General features: G+C 40.0%; 2 protein-coding genes across 2 annotated transcripts; both read right to left on the bottom strand.

Annotated features, from left to right (window-relative positions):
- Positions 1 to 2,668: 2,668 nt before the first annotated feature.
- On the bottom strand, positions 2,669 to 11,234 carry LOC117057627 (vomeronasal type-2 receptor 26-like). The gene is made up of 7 exons (XM_033168469.1): positions 11,018 to 11,234; positions 8,696 to 8,856; positions 7,492 to 7,590; positions 6,430 to 7,263; positions 5,839 to 6,066; positions 4,239 to 4,365; positions 2,669 to 3,570 (listed from the first exon to the last, which is right to left on the bottom strand). The coding sequence occupies exons 1-7, from the start codon at positions 11,232 to 11,234 to the stop codon at positions 2,669 to 2,671; spliced, it is 2,568 nt and encodes an 855-aa protein (XP_033024360.1).
- A 2,737-nt stretch (positions 11,235 to 13,971) lies between these two features.
- Positions 13,972 to 18,186, bottom strand: LOC117057626 (vomeronasal type-2 receptor 26-like). The gene is made up of 4 exons (XM_033168468.1): positions 17,596 to 18,186; positions 17,065 to 17,292; positions 15,196 to 15,322; positions 13,972 to 14,873 (listed from the first exon to the last, which is right to left on the bottom strand). Exons 1-4 carry the CDS (start codon positions 18,184 to 18,186, stop codon positions 13,972 to 13,974), a joined length of 1,848 nt encoding a protein of 615 aa, XP_033024359.1.
- Positions 18,187 to 19,330: the final 1,144 nt, after the last annotated feature.

The raw sequence follows: 19,330 nt of genomic DNA, 5'->3' as shown, positions 1-19,330 counted from the left end.
CAAACACAGGGATATTTGGAGAGTTTGGAGCTCAGCCTTGTTTTGAAGCACATCTCCTTTTCCTTGGGGAGTGCTCTTCAGCCCCATGGAGACTTCAATATGGAGTTCCTCAGGATTCAATTTATCCCCCATGCTTTTTAACAATTGCATAAAGCCCCTGAGTGTAGTCATCTAGAGTTTGGGAGTACGTTGTCAGCAATATGCTGATGACACACAGCTCTAATTCTTTACATCTGTAGGTGGGGCAGTGGATGTGCTATACCATTGTCTTGCCTCTGTAACTGACTGGATGAGAGCCAATAAACTGCAGATCAGTTCAGATAAGACAGAGGCACTGTTAGTGGATGGTTCCCTAGACTGGGTGGATAGAAGATTGCCTGCTCTTGATGGAGTTACATTCCCTATGAAGGAGTGGGTATGCAGCTTGAAGGATCCATTGCTGTTGCTTAAGGCTCAGGTGGCCTTGGTGGCACAGAGTGCCTTCCAACAGCATTGGCTGGTGGCCCAGCTGCACTTCTATCCGGACAGGGATAGCTTAACCTCTGTCATCTATGTTCTGGTAACCTCTAGAACAGATTACTGCAGCACGCTATATGTTTGGCTGCCTCTGAAGATGGCTCAGAAACTCCAGCTGCAGCAAAATTCAGTGGCCAGGTTGCTCACTGGTGCAAGACAGTTTGAGTTTATTACACCAATCCTGGCCTGACTGTACTGGCTGCTAATTAGTTTCTGAGCCCGATTCAAAGTGCTGTTTTTGACCTAAAGACCCTTAAATAGTTCAGAACTGCAATACCTCAAGGACCACGTTGTGGGGCACCTGGGCACCGAATTCAGGGGGTGTGTGTGTGCCAAATGTATACCTACTGTATACTGGTCCCTCTCGATCGGCGGCAGTGAAAAGCAATGGAGCAAAAGTCCCTGCCTCCCTCCTCCATCACTCTGTTACTCTGTAGCATCAAATATTCCCAACAAGTCAGGAAACAAAAACAGTTTTTTTTCTGCTGTGTCATTGTTACAGGTGAGCGATCCCACCCCAAAGCCCGATAAAAGTTAATTTGGGGGCGCTGGGCGGATCTTTGCACCCTGGTGGTGCATATGCTAAAGATGGCCCTGGTAATCTAAGGCCCTTCTTCACGTGTCTCCTCCAAGAGAGGTCCAGAGGGTGGCAACATGAGAATGGGCCTTTTCTGTGGTGGCTGCTCACTTGTGGAATACTCTCTCTTGGAAGACTCGCCTGGCACCTTCATAACCTATCTTTAGGTTAAATGGCATAAGGCCTTTTATACTGTGTGTGGTTGTGGGGAGGGGGTTGTTGTTGTTTGTTCACTCTTATCTCCAGACTAAATTTCATAGTCAAGATTTATGACTTGGCTATCATGAATTGCCCTTTTTGCTTTGGGGGCAAAAAGAAAGAAGACCCTGGACAATATATCAGTGAACTGTAAAGGAGACACAGAGATCTAAATAGAGACCATTATTGTGGTGTGCAGTGGCGGAGGAAGTCTCCGCGCTGCCCAGGGCGGTGCACAGAGGCACCCCCTGGGGGCCGGGCGGCAGGGAGTGGCGGGAGGGGCCGCCGAGTGTCACCCCCCTGCCCTGGAACCTGGGGCACCCCACCCCCATCAACCCTCCCTTGCTACGCCACTGGTGGTATGACAAGCCTTTTTCTTGTATTTATTTTTTATTCAGGTTTATTCAGGTTTGTCATGGTCAATGACTAGTACAATAAAGTTATTTGGATTGGATTGGAATCACTATGTGATTAATTCCATTGGCAACCTGCAGAAAGAATACATTCAGTCCATCACGTTCCTCCCCACCCCCATATTTTACTTTCCATTATTTTTTATGTTCTTTGTGGTCAATAGACTGTTAAAATCACATATTATTTTATTCATTTACATAAATTGTTAACATGCCTCTTATAAAGGATAGCTATTTATTTATTGAAGAATAGCTTTATAAAGAATAGCTATTTAAAACTGAGCTGATGAAAAGTTCTTTAATAATCATTTTTTATGGTTTTATGGCGGCTGGATGCATGGTTGGTTTAAGAAGAGGAAGCCTGTGTAACAGAATGCAGGTCTGGCCTCTGTCACTGCCCTCATGATTTGAGATAGCTTTCATTCCCAATTTATTCCCATCATGAACTGAGCTACTAAAGATGAGGAAAAACATTACAAGAAGAATCAGCTGTGGGTCCTGTTTCAATCTCTCTGGAACTGCATATGTAGATAATTTGTGCACAGAATCTAGATGGGGTCACTATAGGTAACCTGAGCTCAATGATTTGAGCAGGGATGTCTGCATAGGCAAGTATTCCTGCTCTAATATTTCCAAATTAAAAAGTTCTACATGCAGAATGAAAAGCAGTGGCAAGAGAAAGGGGACAGACACAGTGGACCTGAGCCATTTTGAGATGCACTGATTGATTGATGCAAGCCTACCTTGGATCCCCATGGTGAGACATTTCTCACCTTCAGGATAGGTAAGCAGACAATGACAGCAGAATCAAGAAAGGCAACCTCTTAGGGTGGGCTGTGCCTGGTTCAAGCCTACCAACAAGAAGAGAGATTTTTGCCTAAGAAAGTACACATACTTAAATTCTCACAAGACCTGCAGCATCAGCATTTCCATATATGCACAATGAAGAGGTGGACATATTTTTTCATTTTGCTTTTCTTATTAGCTGCTCCCTGTTGTTCAGCTCTGGCCTCAGCATAATGATGTAGCATTTGGGGGTAAAAATACAACCCAGTAAACCAGCACTGGAGCATAAGATGGAGAAGGTCTCCACAGCTACCATGTATTTTCCTTTGGTACTTAGGTAAGTCGGAACAAATGATAACCAAACACTGCAAAAGACCAACATGCTGAAGGTGATGAACTTTGCTTCATTGAAACTATCTGGCAACCTCCTGGCTAGGAAAGCCACGAAGAAGCTGACAATGGCCAATGAGCTCAAGTAGCCCAAGACACAGTAAAACATGGTAACTGAACCCTCATTACATTCCCATACAATTTTGCCATTTATTGAGTGCATGTCCTTATCTGGGAACGGAGGGGAAGTACTTAACCAAAGAGTACAAATGCCTGTTTGAATGGAGGAGCAAGAAAGGACAATATAATTTGCCAGTCCTTTCCCCACCCATCTTCTCAACCTGGATCCTGGTTTCGTTGCCATGAATGCTAGAACCACTGTTATGGTTTTGGCCAAAATGCTGGAAAGGGCCACAGAGAAGATGATGCCAAAGGTTGATTGTCGGAGAAGGCAGATGACCTTTCCAGGTTGTCCAATGAAGAGGAAGGAGCAGAGGAAGCAAAGGAGTAGGGAGATGAGGAGGGTGTAGGTGAGGGTCCGGTTGTTGGCTTTGACTATGGGTGTGTCCTTGTGTTTCACAAAAATTCCAAATACTAAAGTAGTGATTAAAGAGAAAGAAATGGCAAAGATCACTAAAATGAACCCCAAAGTTTCTTTGTAAGAGAGGTAGCTTGGCACCCTGGGGAGGCACTGAGTTTTGTCCTTGTTTGCATACTTATCATCAGGACAATTCACACAAGCATCCATATCTGAAAAAGAGGAAGAACTATTTCAGTATTTCCATATATTGACAAACATCCATCAAATGGAATCCGTAGTAGCAGCCAATGAAAGAGTCCCCTTTCTGCATTCTTGACGTTTTTTAACTTGAGTTGGTGGACTGCAGTGATGGAGTGATTTTCTGTAGACTAGGAAATCTCTCATTAAATAATAGTTTATGGTTTCTAAGTAGTAATTTTATTATATGAAATGTGGTGGATATTATTATATTGCAAGCTGTTTCCGTTTGATTTTTGAAGAACTTCAGTTTGAATGTACATAAAGCAGCTCCAAGCATACTTGCATGACATGGATTATTTAGATAAATTACAGTCTTGGTTCAGGCCTGTCTTAAAACAGTTATTTTTGTTAAATAAAATAAATAAAAATAACACTGCCATCTTGCTGAAGCTGCAGAAGTCCATATCTCAATAGTTATTGGAATGTGGACCACTTGCAAGTCCCATTAGCCTTAAACACTCAAACAGAAAACTCTGGACTCTTATTGCTACATTCGCCTAGACTGAGATACAGCTCTTGCCTAATGCAAAATTCTCTTTGCAAAATGGAAATCATTACACTAGTTTTAAACTTCAATGCATACAAACATTACATTTCATGTATATTAACCTTATGTCTTCAACATTATGCCCCCTACCCTTCTTGTCAGATATCATCCGTTCTGGACACGGAGCACAATCATAGCAGCAAAATTTCTCTCCTTCCTTCTTTTTCCTGCTGTAGCCTGGATAACAGTTGTCACTGCACACAGAAAGAGGCTGCACCTGCATGAAATCATAAAAGAGAGACTAGCCATGAGAAAATAAGAGCATGTTTTGACAAGAAAGATGCTAGGAAGCTGCACCAAGGCAAAAATCTGCCAGGAAGAGGAGCATAGGAAGAATCAGATCTTGGGCTCAGATGGTGTAAGGCCCCAATCCCTGCTCAGCCACATATACAAGTAACTTTCTCAGCCAAGGGTCAGTGACCTGAAGCATGAGTGAGCCAATTCATATGTAAGTCCCTCCAAAGGAGCATTTTGGGAGGTGTAGTGGGGGGTGAGACCACATAGGCAGAACTTAGGCTGGATCTTAAATTCATTCATCTGGGTCATATGACCTGGCAATCAGCACAGAACACTATTTTAAAGTCTTCTTTCCCCTTTGCTGGGCTTAGAGCAGACCCTCCAAGTGTCCCTATTTTCCAGGGACATCCCTGATTTAGAGAAGCCATCCTGGTTTCTGATTTGATCCCAGAATATCCTGCTTTTCATTAGAATGTCCCTATTTTCATTGGAGAAATGTTGGAAGGTATGGCGTTATCTGACCCCACAAGCCGCCTGAAGGCAATCCTGTATAGGGAAGTTTTCTTAATGTTTAATGTTTTATTATTATTTTATATATGTTGAAAGCTGCTCAGAGTGGCTGGGGCAACCCAGTAAGATGTGTGGGGTATAAACAGTAAAATTATCATTATGGAATGGGAGGACGTCCCTATTTTCATCGGATAAATGTTGGAGGGTTATGCACAGAGCAGCAGCAGCAGCCCTGCTTTTATCACCATTGCGGTGATACAAGTAGGATGTTACCAGAACATGAACAAGTGTCGCAAGGCTATCTCTATCCAAACAGGGTAATAGTTAGTGCTGTGCCACTGTGTGCACCTATGCCTGAAGTGAAAAGGAGGGATCAAAGAACACACCCAAACTATGTGCTCTTCTAGGAGGCATGCAACCCTGTCCAAGAAAGTGTGAACCCCTCCTAAATGGGTAGACAAACTACATATACATTGTATTCCATCTTCCCAGGTTGAAGTTCCATTTTATTAGTCCTCATTAATTTGATGGGTCTTCCATGAATAGCACAGAATACATAACAAAACTAAGCTCAGGGGAACCCGCATAGGATTACTGCCATGGAACAACGCCCCTTTTGGCACCCACCCTTTGGAATCTCTTTTGCCTATTTAAGATCTCCCCCCCCCCAACATGCCTTGCAAGTGGAAATAGTTACCCCAGCCTATATATTTCTTTGTATTGAATTTGAACTTGGTTTTACATACAAAAGTGTTACTAATTGTTTGTACACATGAAAGTCTTTTTTCTTTAGACAATTTTTTAACAATCTTTTTAATATATGAAACTGTATAAACATTTTAATTGCTGATGTTCAGGTTATTCATTTTATTGCTTTGATTTAACCATTTTATTGCTTTGATTTAACAAATAATTAAGGCAAGGATCCACAATGATATCTTACCTGATTAAATATTTGATGCCAGACAATTTGGCCATCATTAATGGTTAACTGTTTGCCTGGAGGAGCCTGAGGTTCCAGCTTTCCAATTTTGACTCTAACTACCGAGCCATTGGGGAACATTACCCAGTTTGTAATATCAAATCCTGTAACCAATTCTCCATTTTTATTGAAGCTTACAGTATCCCCAGCACTGTTATTGAATGAAATACCTTTAAGAAACTGATGGAACTAGATAGGGAGAAAATGCAAACAGGCAGAAGACTCTGAATGAGATTCATGAAACCGTGTCTTAACAAACCACTAGATTATTTTTTTGAACAGTATATGTCGTAACTTCATATATCAGGATAAAATTTCCTTGTATTTCTCTACATGGCACATTGTGGGTCACTGATTATGTAGAGCAGCAGCAACAGTAATAATTATATTAAGACAACATTTTGTAATGTGGCTAGAACTGCTTATCCAAGTTGATTTCCAACCCCCCCCCCCGAATGTAGTTGAATTAGTTTAGGTAGCTGTAGAGTTCTACTTCTGCATCATAAGCTAGTCTCTTATTTTCTTTTTAAAAATACATTGCATTATAATTACCTGCCATGGTTGCACTTTCTGAAATGACAGTTTCTGTCCTTCCAAACTTCTGTGCTTGGATCTGAATTTATTTATGGCATGCAAAGTATGTGCCACAACATAAACAGCATTGTAGACATTGTAGCTATGGCCAGTCATTTTCATTTCAAACAAAACCCCTGAAATGCCGTCCAGCTTTTCCTCCCCAGTGCACGTTTTGTTCTCCTTTAATGAGCAGCCGAATGCCTGTTCCCAGAAGTCCTGAATAAAGCCATCTCCTTTGGCCCAGGCAGGTCTTACCATCTGAATGAACCTTTGGAATCCTAATGGCTGATTTGAATGAACTGTCAATGATATGGAGCCATGGAATGTCTGTATATCCCAAATCTTTTGAAAAGAAATAGATGCAAAATCCCAGTGGGATGTAACAATCCACACTTTACCCAGAGATGGAAAAGACAAGAAAGGTGCCAGAAACAGCAATATTCTCAACATCTGAAAGGATGGAGGTTCTCCATATACAAAAAACACATTGGCTTTTCTCTGAATGACTATTTCATAGTTTTTCCACTGTTGTATAAGCAAATCTACTAGCTCATCCACATAATTCCATTTTGGTATTCTTACTATAAAGGCGTAACAGATGCTATTATGGGAAAGGATTGGCACCATAGTCTGTAAAAACCTGTCTCCTTTGTCATCATCCACAGCAAAGAGTCCAATCCATGTCCATCTGAAATGCTGAAGTAACTGCACAACACCTATGTTTTGTTGGGCTTCATTTGGGACCATCTGGTACAAAAAAGGGAATAGCAGTTTTTCATCCTGGACTGGCAAGAATGAGCCATAAGTGAGCTAAAATAAAACATTCCAAGTTATAAGAGTGCTTTATCATTGATTCATAGAATTGCAGTAGTAAAATAATAATAGTCGTAAAATAATAAAATAAAATAAAATAAAATAAAATAACATAACATAACATAACATAACATAACATAACATAACATAACATAACATAACATAACATAATAAAATGGTATGTCAATGTTGTGAAATCTTCATATTCCTATGCACATCGCCTACCTGTGGAATCTTCAGGCTTCCTGAAACAATGGCTATATTGGCAGAGATTTCAGAGATACATCCTCCAATGACAGCTTTCAGATTATTCTGTTTATGACACTTGAAGTTGGGGGCAAAACTATGTTGTGAAGAAAGTAGGCTCAGGGTGGCCTTATAAGTCATTCTTGCAGTGTAGTAGCTATTGAGGATGTGGAATCCCAGAGAGACATTTGATAGTAAGTAAAATTTATTACGGCCATTGGCCCATATCAAGAACAAATCAGACAAGCGAACAAAACATAGAATTTAAAACAACTTGACGTAAGACAATTTAAAAAAACACGAGGCAGCAAGACTGCAATTTAAACAATATCAAATCTAGCAACCCATCAAGAACAACATTTTACCTCAATTTAGTTAATACATATACAGCATAGGGATTCAGCTAAAACTTAATTTAAGAGTTGATTAATAACTTAATTTCTTCTTAATGATACTTAGTATTAGTTAAAGTATCGAAACTATGCAGTGACCCATCTCTCTTTTTCTGGGATAGGACATTTATCAAAAATCTAGCGACTGTAAGAGATCTACTCGGTTCCTCATCATTCAATAAATGAATTAATTTAGCCTCCTGGGTTCTATCAGCCTGTCCTATCAGAAGTGGGGACAGAAATCTAGACCGGGCTGCCGAATAAGCTGGGCAGGAAAAAAGTATATGCTGTAATGTTTCTACGGAGCCACTATTACAGTTGCATAGCAATGAGATCTGGCCATTTGAGAGTCTGTTGTCCATGACATTAGAAGGAAAGGCATTAAATCTGGCCTTGATAAAGGCATACCTATGCGCCGCCACAGAAATAGAAGATAAGTAAGATGGTAATTTCGTTATTGGTGCTAACCCCAGGCTTGTTGGTGAACAGGTGCCACCTCCTGTCAGAATGTTAAGCTGGAGATCAACCTCCTTTAGCCTTATATTAACAGCTCTCTTGGCAGGGCCTAAACCCATTCCCAGTAGTTCAGATGGTGATAATCCAAGGGACACCAGTTTAGAGTGTAGAATTTTTGCCCAAGGGCTGGGAAAATTATCTCTCCAGAGACACTGCAGTAGATAATGGTTAGGGAGTCTATACCATAATGACAACCAATAACTAAACATGCGTTTCCATAGGGTGCTTTCAAGTGATGTTATATTCAATTCCAGACGTATCGCCGAGTTGCTTACACATCGGGGTAGTTTTAATAACCGTCTCAGGAACTGGTTTTGGATTATCTCCAAAGGGTTAAGATTTACAAAAGGCCCCCATAATGGGATCGCATAAGCCAATGTGGCGATCACCTTAGCGTTAAAGACTTTTAGTGCGGATGGGATGTGAAAGGCTCCATCTGAAAAGAAGAAGCGCAAAAGCGCAAATGAAAAAGCTTTCGCTCTGTTTACTGTATAGGTGAGGTGTGCCTTCCAGACCATGTTATATTGCAGATATACTCCCAAATACTGGAATTTAAAAACTTGCTCAATAGGTGTTCCATTTATTTTCCAGTTATAAGATCTCCGGCTTTTGGAGAAAATTAAAACTTTAGATTTGGCGTGATTTATCGTAAGAAGATTGGATTTGCAATATGAATCAAAAATATTTAATGCTCTCCTTAGGCCAACTCTAGAAAAGGATAGGACCACCGCATCGTCCGCATAAAGTAAAAGGGGACAACGATATTGGGCTAGACGTGGGGCATGAATAGTTTCCTGTGATTCTATCAATGGCGTCCTCATGTCACTGATAAAAAGATTAAAAAGAGATGGGGCAAGTATACATCCTTGGCGCACTCCTTTATTGATAGGAACTGAATTTGAAAGGTCGCCAGCAGGGGTAAGTCTCACCCTGGCAGCCGATCCGCTATGTAATTGGAAGAGACATTTGATAAAATTGTGGGAGTCTCATTGATCTCTTTGACAGCAAATGCTAAGGCCAGGATGTGCTGGTAGTTTTTAGGCACTGAGCTGCAGAAAGAGTTACAGTCGTTTCATCAGGCAAAAAACAAACACATTTGTGGCCTTCTTCTTTATCACTCATCTATGTTCCTTCAAGACCATAACAGAGTGAAATTGTTACAGGGTCTATTGGGAGGGGCACATATTAAGCATCTTGCTTCAATTGTTATTGCAGACACAAGTGCAACTAAACTTCACTCAGAGTATACCCATTGAAATTATTGGTCCTAAGTTAGTCATGTCTATTGATTTAAATGGCTCCTTTCTGAGGATGACTAACATTGCATACAACACTTGGTTAGCATGAGAGACGGAGACTTAATATATTGAGGATTGTTTGTTGCTCCAAAGGAAATGTCTTAATCTGAAAAAAGTTCTCAGTGGGCTCTCTTCAGTCTGTCCTAAATCTCTTCACAAACATTCTACTCTACATTTGGATATATAGCTCCCTTCTCAGGAGGCTGCACTTCTGCCTTTTCCTGGTTAGGATTCAGGAGTGTAGGAGTCAAGCAGAAAACCACTCAGACCCCAAGGGCATCATCCAACAAGTAGTTTTTCTATGCAAACTCTACTGCAATACACAGAACCCCCTATGAAAAGTGGGATTTACTACTGGTTTCTATGAAACAAAATAAGGAAGATGAAAATAAAGATTAATCAAATGTTGCTGGGATGCCATCTTTTTCTCACCTCTCCCCAGAATAAATAATTATGTAAGCCCCATGTTGCATAGTTGTGTGTTGTCAGTTACTTTAGCCTGAAAATATGAAAGAGGGAGAGAGAGAGAAATAATGCCTCACATAGGTTCATTAATCAAGACCTGTCCAGGTTGTTCACTGAAAGAGAGATTATTATAGAGATAAAGGACTTGAGAAACAATTCCACCGACGAGAAGGTCTCCTGGTTGATAGAAATTATGTGGTATAGGTTGGGGATCATCAAATATGCTGCAGTTAATATGTGTCTTGCACACAGTATGACACAGCAGCACCAACAGTATCACCAACAGCAGCATGGTCCGGCTGACAAATTTCATCCTCCATATATAAATCCCCATGTTTCACCTCAGCATTAGATGTGGCTATTATCTGTTTTGCTGACGGTAAATTATATCATTATACTTATTTACAGCCTGACAACTCGGGGAAGCTGTGTACCTGTGCCCTGATATTATATTTCATATTGCTCCTTGTCCATCAGCGCCCCTGAACAACATATTCTTTTTTATATTCTCAATTTATCCTCTAGAGTTAAGTGAGAACTAGAAATTTCCCCTTCATTTTAGAATACTCATATATGCCTTTTCAGGAACAAATATGAATAAATTTACTTAACTCTGGGTTAAGTAAATTGATGTAATTTTGTACTGGAAAAAATTAAAAGCAGTGATGATGAAAAACAATACAGCAATGACCTCTATGGAGAGTGGTACAAAATATTTCTCCAAATGAATGAAATATAAATTATGGTAAGGAAACATGCAGGGTGTTAATTAAAACTTTGTTAATGAGATCCAATTGTTACAGGGGGGAAAATGGGTAGTTGAAGACTAATTGCTGAAGGAGAAATGATGAGGAACAGAGATATTCATAATATTTGTGTTGAAAATCAGCGAAGAATCATCTGGTGGAAGAATATCCTTTGGAGGGGATGACCGTTCAAAAGAGTGATAGAACCCTGCATAAGCTAAGATCCAGTTCTGAACAACCTGAGTGTTCTGCAGCTTCTTAAAGATGCTGATTGTTGATCTTGCTAACAGGATCTGAATGCCCATTGTGTCTAAATATGGAAATCTGTGATTCTTATAATGATAGGGACAATTATCATTTCCCCAGTGTGCTGTTTGCCTTTGAAACTGCATAGTGTGGCAAAACTGCTAGCTTCTCCACTCCCCCATACCCCACCAGGATCTTAAAACTATTAACATCTTAAATCTATTATTTATTTTTTGAGGGATAATTAGAAGTCCAGTATCCTCCTATGTCCAGTATGCTTCTACTGAGACTTAAAGATCAGCCGCAAAACTCATACTTGACATAACTGGAAGGCCTGGGTTTAAATGCAGAGTCAAATGTCTGGAGGTTTTTGAGGTTCATCTTCATGCTGATGAGTAGACCTCCTTGAATCACTTCCAATTATTGTTTGCCCTGTTTATATTTAACATTATTCTTACACGTTATTTAAGCAGTAAAAACCATATGCATGGCATAAGAAATAAGCTTATATAGCTTAGTATAGTGACTGACAGCAGGGCTACTAAATTTTCAGGTCAAGGCCCTTCTGCTTAATTCTTCTGAAAGGATCTGGAAGGGCCTCAATGGGCAGGCAAAGGGCCCTGTAAGTGGCGGGGGCTGCAACCTACAATCCCTTTTCTGCAGTCTTTGGGAAGACTGATAAGGGAGTGCAGGGAAAGGAGGAGACAGGAGGAAAAAGCCAGAGGAGATTGAAATGAGTTTAAAATGCAATGATATATTGTTTGTTAATGAGGAGTTTAGCCCATCTGCCCTTTGGAGTGTGCCCCAAGCAACTCGAATCTAAATCTCCATTTTGTCCAGTATGGAACTGTGAGAACTCTGGACTCTAGTGGAGGAAAGTTGTATTCTTTACTAGCTCACCTCATTTTACATGGATCCATCAGAGTGATTCTTGCTCCATATACTGTATATAAAAAGTGAGAACTCAAGAACTTGTTTAGCAACCCTGTACCATGTGCTGAAGCATTGCCTGCTCCTACCAGTAGATACATTTGCATTCATTAGTTTACATTAAGACTAAGAAATAAAAGTATATGGGGGAACAGTGGGGCCAGCTTGTGAGGGTGAGGGGGGGGCAACATCGTGTGCACGACATCAAGACATCGGCAGGAGGAGGGGAAGAAGGAACTGGCCACTGGAGCTGCGCTACGCACTTTGCCTCTATGCTTTTTGGACATGGGGTGCTGGCCACAATCCCAAAAATATAGGGGGCACAAAACTGCTCAGCCTCCAGGAGCTGGCGCCCCTGCTGAGATACTTTATATTATACTGTGATTTATAGAGGTACTGCAGTGCAGAGGTTTTTAATGGTAAGACTGTTGAGCTAGGACTTGAGAGACCTGGATTCTTATTTTGTTGAATGATGCATTATTATTATTATTATATATACTGCAGTAGTGCAGAACCTGTGACAACAACAACAACAACAACAACAACAACAACAACAACAACAACAACGATGTACCTGTTGATTTATATCCTGCCCTTTCCCAAACTGGGATTCAAGGAGATTTACACAAATTAAAACAACACAGATAAGATACAGAAAGCTAAAAACATATAAAAGATGACCATTTAAAAAGTGCTTAAAATTTAATATGATAAAACTAAGGAAAAATAAATGTATTAAATGTACTAAAATATATAAAATAAATTAAAATAAATCTATTATTTTACAGATAACAGCAAAGCACTATTAAAAGCTCTTTCCATACAAAAACAATCCTCTATTTACTTATACGAGATCCTCCCTTAACTGAATAGGGAAATAAGCCACAGAAGGGTTGGCTTACTATTGCAACAAAATTACTCAAAAGGGAGGAGTCCCCTAACTTTCTGTCCACTTGACTTGTATCTACTGATACAAATCAGTTTCACATATGAGTTATACTAAATGGGGTCAACCTCAGAGACGTGTAGGTATCCATTTTCATTTTGAAAGTAACTCATCCAGCAAATAGACTTCAATTACTAATTCAGTACATGTGTAGGAAATGACTTTACTGTAACTGTGACTTTGTTTGTTTGTTTGTAATTGATGTTTGTGAAACCAAAGGTTTATGTCTTTAGGGTAAATTTGAAATGTTAATGGTTTTATGACAAGATACATGGTTGGTTTGAGATCAGAAAGTTTGTGGAACAGAATGCACATCTGGCCTCTGTCACTGTCCTCAGGATTTGAGATGGATTTGAGATACCTTTCAGGAGCTGCACCGTGATCACAGGAGGCTACTCGTGACCATGCAAAATGCGCACCCCGTTTGATGCAGGGAGTGGTCATTTCCAATTGATTCCTAACATGAATTGAGCTATACAGTCATACCTTGGCTCCTGAACGCCTTAGGAGTCAGTCGAACGTTCCGGCTCCCAAGAGACTGAAAACCGGAAGTGAGTGTTCCAGTTTTCGAATGTTCTTTTGGAAGCCAAACATCCGACGGGGCTTCCGTGGCTTCCAATTGGCTGCAGGAACTTCCTGCAGCCAACCAGAAACCGTGCTTTAGTTTTTGAACGTTTCAGAAGTCCAATGGACTTCCGGAATGGATTCTGTTTGACTTCCAAGGTACCACTGTATAAGGATGAGTAAAAAACATTAATAAATGAATAAGCTATGGGTCTCATTGAAATCTCTCTAGAACCAGCCAAAATAGGAGCAGGAACACATTGACTGTTTTGCCTCCTTCAAGGCTACATAGGGGAAAAAATGACTAATTACATTTGCCAAAGCATGCACAGAGAAAAGATGGACACACACATATTTTATTTAGTTTTCCTTATTAGTTGTTCCCTGCTGTTTAGCTCAGGCCTCAGCACAATGATGTAGCATTTAGGGAAAAAGATGCAACCCAGTAGTCCAGCACTAGAGGACAGGATGGAGAAGACCTCCACAGCTACCATGTATTTTCCTTTGGTGCTCATGTAACTTGGTACAAAGGACAGCCAAACACTGCAAAACACTAGCATGCTGAAAGTGATGAACTTGGCTTCATTGAAACTGTCCGGTAACTTCCTGGCTAGAAAAGCCACAATGAAACTGAGAGTGGCTAAGGAACCCATGTAGCCCAAGACACAGTAAAACATGGTAGTTGAATTCTCGTTACATTGAAGTATGATTTCCCCATCCAATGAGTGCATGTCTGTATCCGGAAATGGCGGGAAAGCACTTAACCACAAAATGCAAACACCAGCTTGGATCAAGGTACAGGAAACTACAATGTAACTTGCTGGTTTTTTGCCAACCCATTTTCTCATCCTGGCACCTGGTTTGGTTGCCATAAATACCAGAACCACAGTGACGGTCTTTGCCAATACAGAGGAAAGGGCCAAAGAGAAGATGGTGCCGAAACCTGTCTGCCGCAGAAGGCAGGTTGCTTTTCCAGGTAGTCCAATGAAGAGCAAGGATGAAAGGAAGCAAAGGAGGAGGGAGATGAGGAGGATGTAGGTGAGGGTCCGGTTGTTTGCTTTCACTATGGGGGTGTCCTTGTGCTTCAAAAAAATTCCAAGGACTAAAGTTGTGACAAAAAAGAAAGAAATAGCCATGATAACCAAGGTGGTTCCTAAACACTCTTTGTAAGAAAGGTAGCTTATAGCTCTTGGAATGCACTGGGTTTGGTCCCTGTTGGGATACTGGTCTTCTGGACATTTGACACAGGCATCCATGTCTTAAGAAAAAGAAGAAGAGAAGTTTAAACATTTCCAAATGTAGAACAACTCTCTAAAGAATCAGTTCTAAAAGCTCGTGAAACTGCATCCTTTGGAACTCTTGTAGGTTTTTTTTTTAATCTGTCTCTCAAAAGTTACCTAGCCTGCCTTTTAAATGGATTAAAAAAATTAGTTGTGGATATTCTTCGAAAAATATTCATAAGTTTGGAATTTGAACCACCACTATATCCTTAATAAGGATGCACATTCTCAGAATAAGCAAACAAACAGTATCAAACAATATGGTAATTGTGTGATATCGCTGTACATTATGCCTCCTACCCTTTTGGCAAGAGACCATCCCTTTTGGACACAGAGCACAATCATAGCAGCAAAATTTTTCTCCCTCTTTCTTTTTTCTGCTGTAGCCAGGATAACAGTTGTCATTGCACACAGAAACTGGCAGCACCTGCACAGAAACATAAAGCACAAACAGAAATAATTTTAGGCTTTATAGGTCAAAATCAGCACTTTGAGTTGGGCCTAGGAAGTAACTTCCAGCCAGTGCAGTCAAGCCAGGATTGACATTATATGCTCTCGTCCTGGTGAGCAACCCGGTCACTGAAATCTGAACTAGCTTAAATTTCTGAATCATGGGAATTACAATTGCAACATGATTTGAAGACTGAAGTGGAGATGCTCGATGGTGACGTATTATCTCTTCTGAAGAGTTTAGTAAAGATACTTTGGGACAATGTTTCGGCTTTTGGATATCAAGGAAAAGATGACATTCTGGACTATGATTTGGAAAAAGACTGGGGGGAAGTCTGGTGGCGGATTGTGGAGGGAGAAGAGAAAATGGCAAGAAAGGGGGTAGGGTGAAAGAATATATATGATCAATTAGGAAGGCTTACCACGGTACCCCGATGTCAGAGAGTAAAAATCGATTTGAAAGAGAAGAAATACTTGGACTGTTTTTATGATATTGTGTTGGTTTATTACTTTGAAGTTAGAATATTTAGAAGTTAAGAGCAGCAGTTTTACGGAAATAAGAGTTAGATAAGGTTATAAGAAGTTTAGATTTGTAATGTGATGTTGTATTGTTATATTAAGAAGTTAAAAGACATAAGATGATGAGATGAAGAGTATGAATATTGGTGAAAGAATTGTTAAAATAATTAGAAAAGTTACTAAAGTAAATTAGTATTGAACGCAGAAGAGAGAACGGGGGAAGTCCCCTAAGTTAGATTTGAAACAAGATTATAATTAATAATTGGAGTGTTGGTGTTCCTGTGTGTGAGGTATGTATTTGTTTCCTTTTTATTTTGTTGTTGTAGTTTCTAATATTTGTCTCCCCCCCTCTTTTTCTTAGGTTGATTGTTAGCATTTGTTGTTGTTGTATTTGTTGTTTTTTTGATGTGGAAAACCAATAAATTTTTGTAAATAAATAAATAAATAAATAAATTTCTGAATCTTCAGAGGCAGCCCCATGTATAACATGTTGCAGTAATCTAATCTAGAGGTTACCAGAGAATACATGGCAGAAGATAACATAGTCTCATAATACTGAAGGTGTTGGTATTGGTTTGTGTTTCAAAAGGAAAACCATAAATGGTGGTGGTGTGTGATCCTAGGTTTGAGCTGATTTCCCTCTCTGAAGAGAGGATTTACCAATGAAATAAAAGAAAGAAAGCTAAATCTTCACAGAGTGGCTCTCTCCATTGAACATGATTCATCAGTTTAACCAGTATGATTACAAAGAGTTATTCTCCAATAATGAGGATGACAATTGAAAATACATCACTTCCCTTATTTCCAGAACCTAGAAATAACTAGCAAGATGGCAAAAGCCATTGCAGAGAAGACATAATTTAGGAAGAGATTCTGTGACTTAGATTCTGTGACATCAGAAATATAAGAATATGCAGGTTAAGTTCAATTAGGTATCAGTATTTCTTCTTGATATCTTTAGAAAGGGAATGTGTATGTGTGTGTTTCTGTTTGTGTGTGTTTTAAAAGCAAAGAAGATTGTAAAAAAACCAAACTGCAGCTTCATCATTTTTTTAAAAAAAGAGAGAGAAGGAACTCTGATTTTCTTGTTAAAAAGTGCAAATCTTTCAATAGCTGGATAGACGGCAGGAGTGTGAACTGGCTAAAATAAACACTTCCTCTTATATAAAATATATTAAAGCAGCTACAGGTACATCTCACCTGGTTAAAGCTTTGATGCCACACAATTTGGTCATTATTAATGGTCAACTCTTTGCCTGGAAGAGCCTGAGGATCCAATATTCCAACTTTCACTCTAATCACAGAGCCATTGGGGAACATCATCCAGTTTGTAACATCAAAACCAGAAACTAATTCTCCGTTGTCATCAAAATGTATTGTTTCTCCACCACTATTATTAAATATAATGTTGCTTAGAAAGTGATGGACCTAGATTGAAAGGGAATATCAAAAAAGGATACCTAGGACTTAAAACTATTTCAGTGACCTTCACAAAGGTGTGCTATTGGAAAGCAAATGCAGTGGTTCTATATTACTAGTTGTAATTTTTCTTCATTTATCCCAGTATCAAAATTCCCTATTTTAAAATGACACTGACATTCATTATCCAAATGGATTCATGTAAAACAACAGCAACAACAGTGACAAGTAACCCAATCAATCTTGATGGGATTGCTCTATGAAGACATACAGTTCCTTTCGCCACTTGATCATATATTGAGTTTTAATTACCTGCCATGGTTGCACATTCTGAAATAAGAATCTCTTATCTCGCAACAACCTTCTATGCTTCAATTTCAACCTGTATATGTCATGCAAAGCATGTGCCACAGCATAGACAGCATTGTAGACACTGTAACTATGGCCAGTCATCTTCATTTCAAACAAAATACCAGGAATGCTCTCCAGCTTCTCCTTCCCAGTGCATGTTTCTGTTTCATCTTCCTCCTGCTTCTTTAATGAACAGCTGAATGCCTGTTCCCAGAAGTCCTGGATAAATCCATCTCCTTTCACCCCAAAAGGCGTTATCTCCTCAATAAACCTTTGGAAACCTGATGGCTGATTTGAGTGAGCAGTGAAGGATATGGAACCATGGAAGGTTTGCATATCCCAAGTCCTTTGAAAGGACACCGAGGTGAAATCCCAGTGGGATGTAACAACCCACACTTTTCCAAGAGGAGGCCATGACATACAGGATATTAGAAATAAAAATATCCTCACAATCTGAAAAGATGGAGGTTCTCCATATACAATGAATACATTTGCTTTTGTCTGAATAGCAACTTCATAGGTTTTCAAGTGTTGTAAAAGGATGTCAACCATATTCTCCACATAGCTCCATTTTGGTAGTCTTATTATGAAAGCATAACATATGTCATTGTGGGAAAGCATTGGCACCATTGCTTGTAGAAACCTGTGCCCTTTGTCATCATCCACAGCAGCAACTCCGACCCATTTCCACCCAAAATGCTGAAGTAACCGCACAACTCCCGTTTGCTGGTGGGATTCAGTTGGGACCATTTGATATAAAAATGGGAATAACATTTTGGAACTTTGTAGTGGCAAAAATGATCCATAAGTGATCTGAAATAGAATGTGTAAAAATCTGTTGGTTGAATTTTCTATCTTAGAGTCATCTTAAAGTGTGACAATCATGCTGAACCTGAAAAAAAGAGAGAAAAGAGGCTTTGAACTATTTTTAATGGAATTCGCCAAGTTTACATTTCTGACATGGAGTGCCAAAGGTCCAGATTTTTCCAGACACTTCAACGATTTCTGTATGTCAGCCCTATTCTATATTGTCTAGAATATTATGACACTGTTGTATGAGGTTAATAGTAAGGCCTTAGTACATGCTTATCTCTGACACCACATTTGTTTGTAGTCACAGGGACAAAAGCATCCACCAGTTCAGCGAATAGGAAGGAAGTGTGTTGGTGGACCAGTCCCACAAGTCAGTTGAGATCACAGCAGCCATGAAGGGCATGGTGTAGGTGTGGCTGACTAGGCACCAGCTCAAACACAGTTACAGAGGAATGACAAGACATCAATATCAACATGATGCATGAGAGTGGCTAAGTGGTGGACCTTGGGACCTCAAATTTCAGCAGTGCCCTGTGTGATGCCAAAATTCGGCATCCCCGCCTCTCACCTTCCATTCTATATTATAGTTGTGGTGCCTCCTGAAGCGCCCCCTAAATTTCCCTCTGATCACCATCCATGATCTTGAGAGCTGCAGAAGTGTTTCTGGGTATTTCTACCACAATATGCTGCTGTAGAAGAAGTAGGCAGAGTTGGGGCTCTTACAGCTCTGGCTGGTGTGTGACATGGGCACATTGTGGAATGCCACCTACCTCATGCTTGAGTGTATGGTGGAGCAAAAGATGTCCATGAATTCTCTATTTATGGAGAAATTATGGTGTAGGTCCCACTAGAAGGCAGAAGTGGGATGTCATTTCCTAGCTAG

This window comes from Lacerta agilis, chromosome 14, assembly GCF_009819535.1.
Source record: "Lacerta agilis isolate rLacAgi1 chromosome 14, rLacAgi1.pri, whole genome shotgun sequence".
In the NCBI taxonomy this organism is placed as follows: domain Eukaryota; kingdom Metazoa; phylum Chordata; class Lepidosauria; order Squamata; family Lacertidae; genus Lacerta; species Lacerta agilis.
Note: the sequence above shows the minus strand (reverse complement) of the source record. Positions and strands in the feature narration are given on the sequence as shown.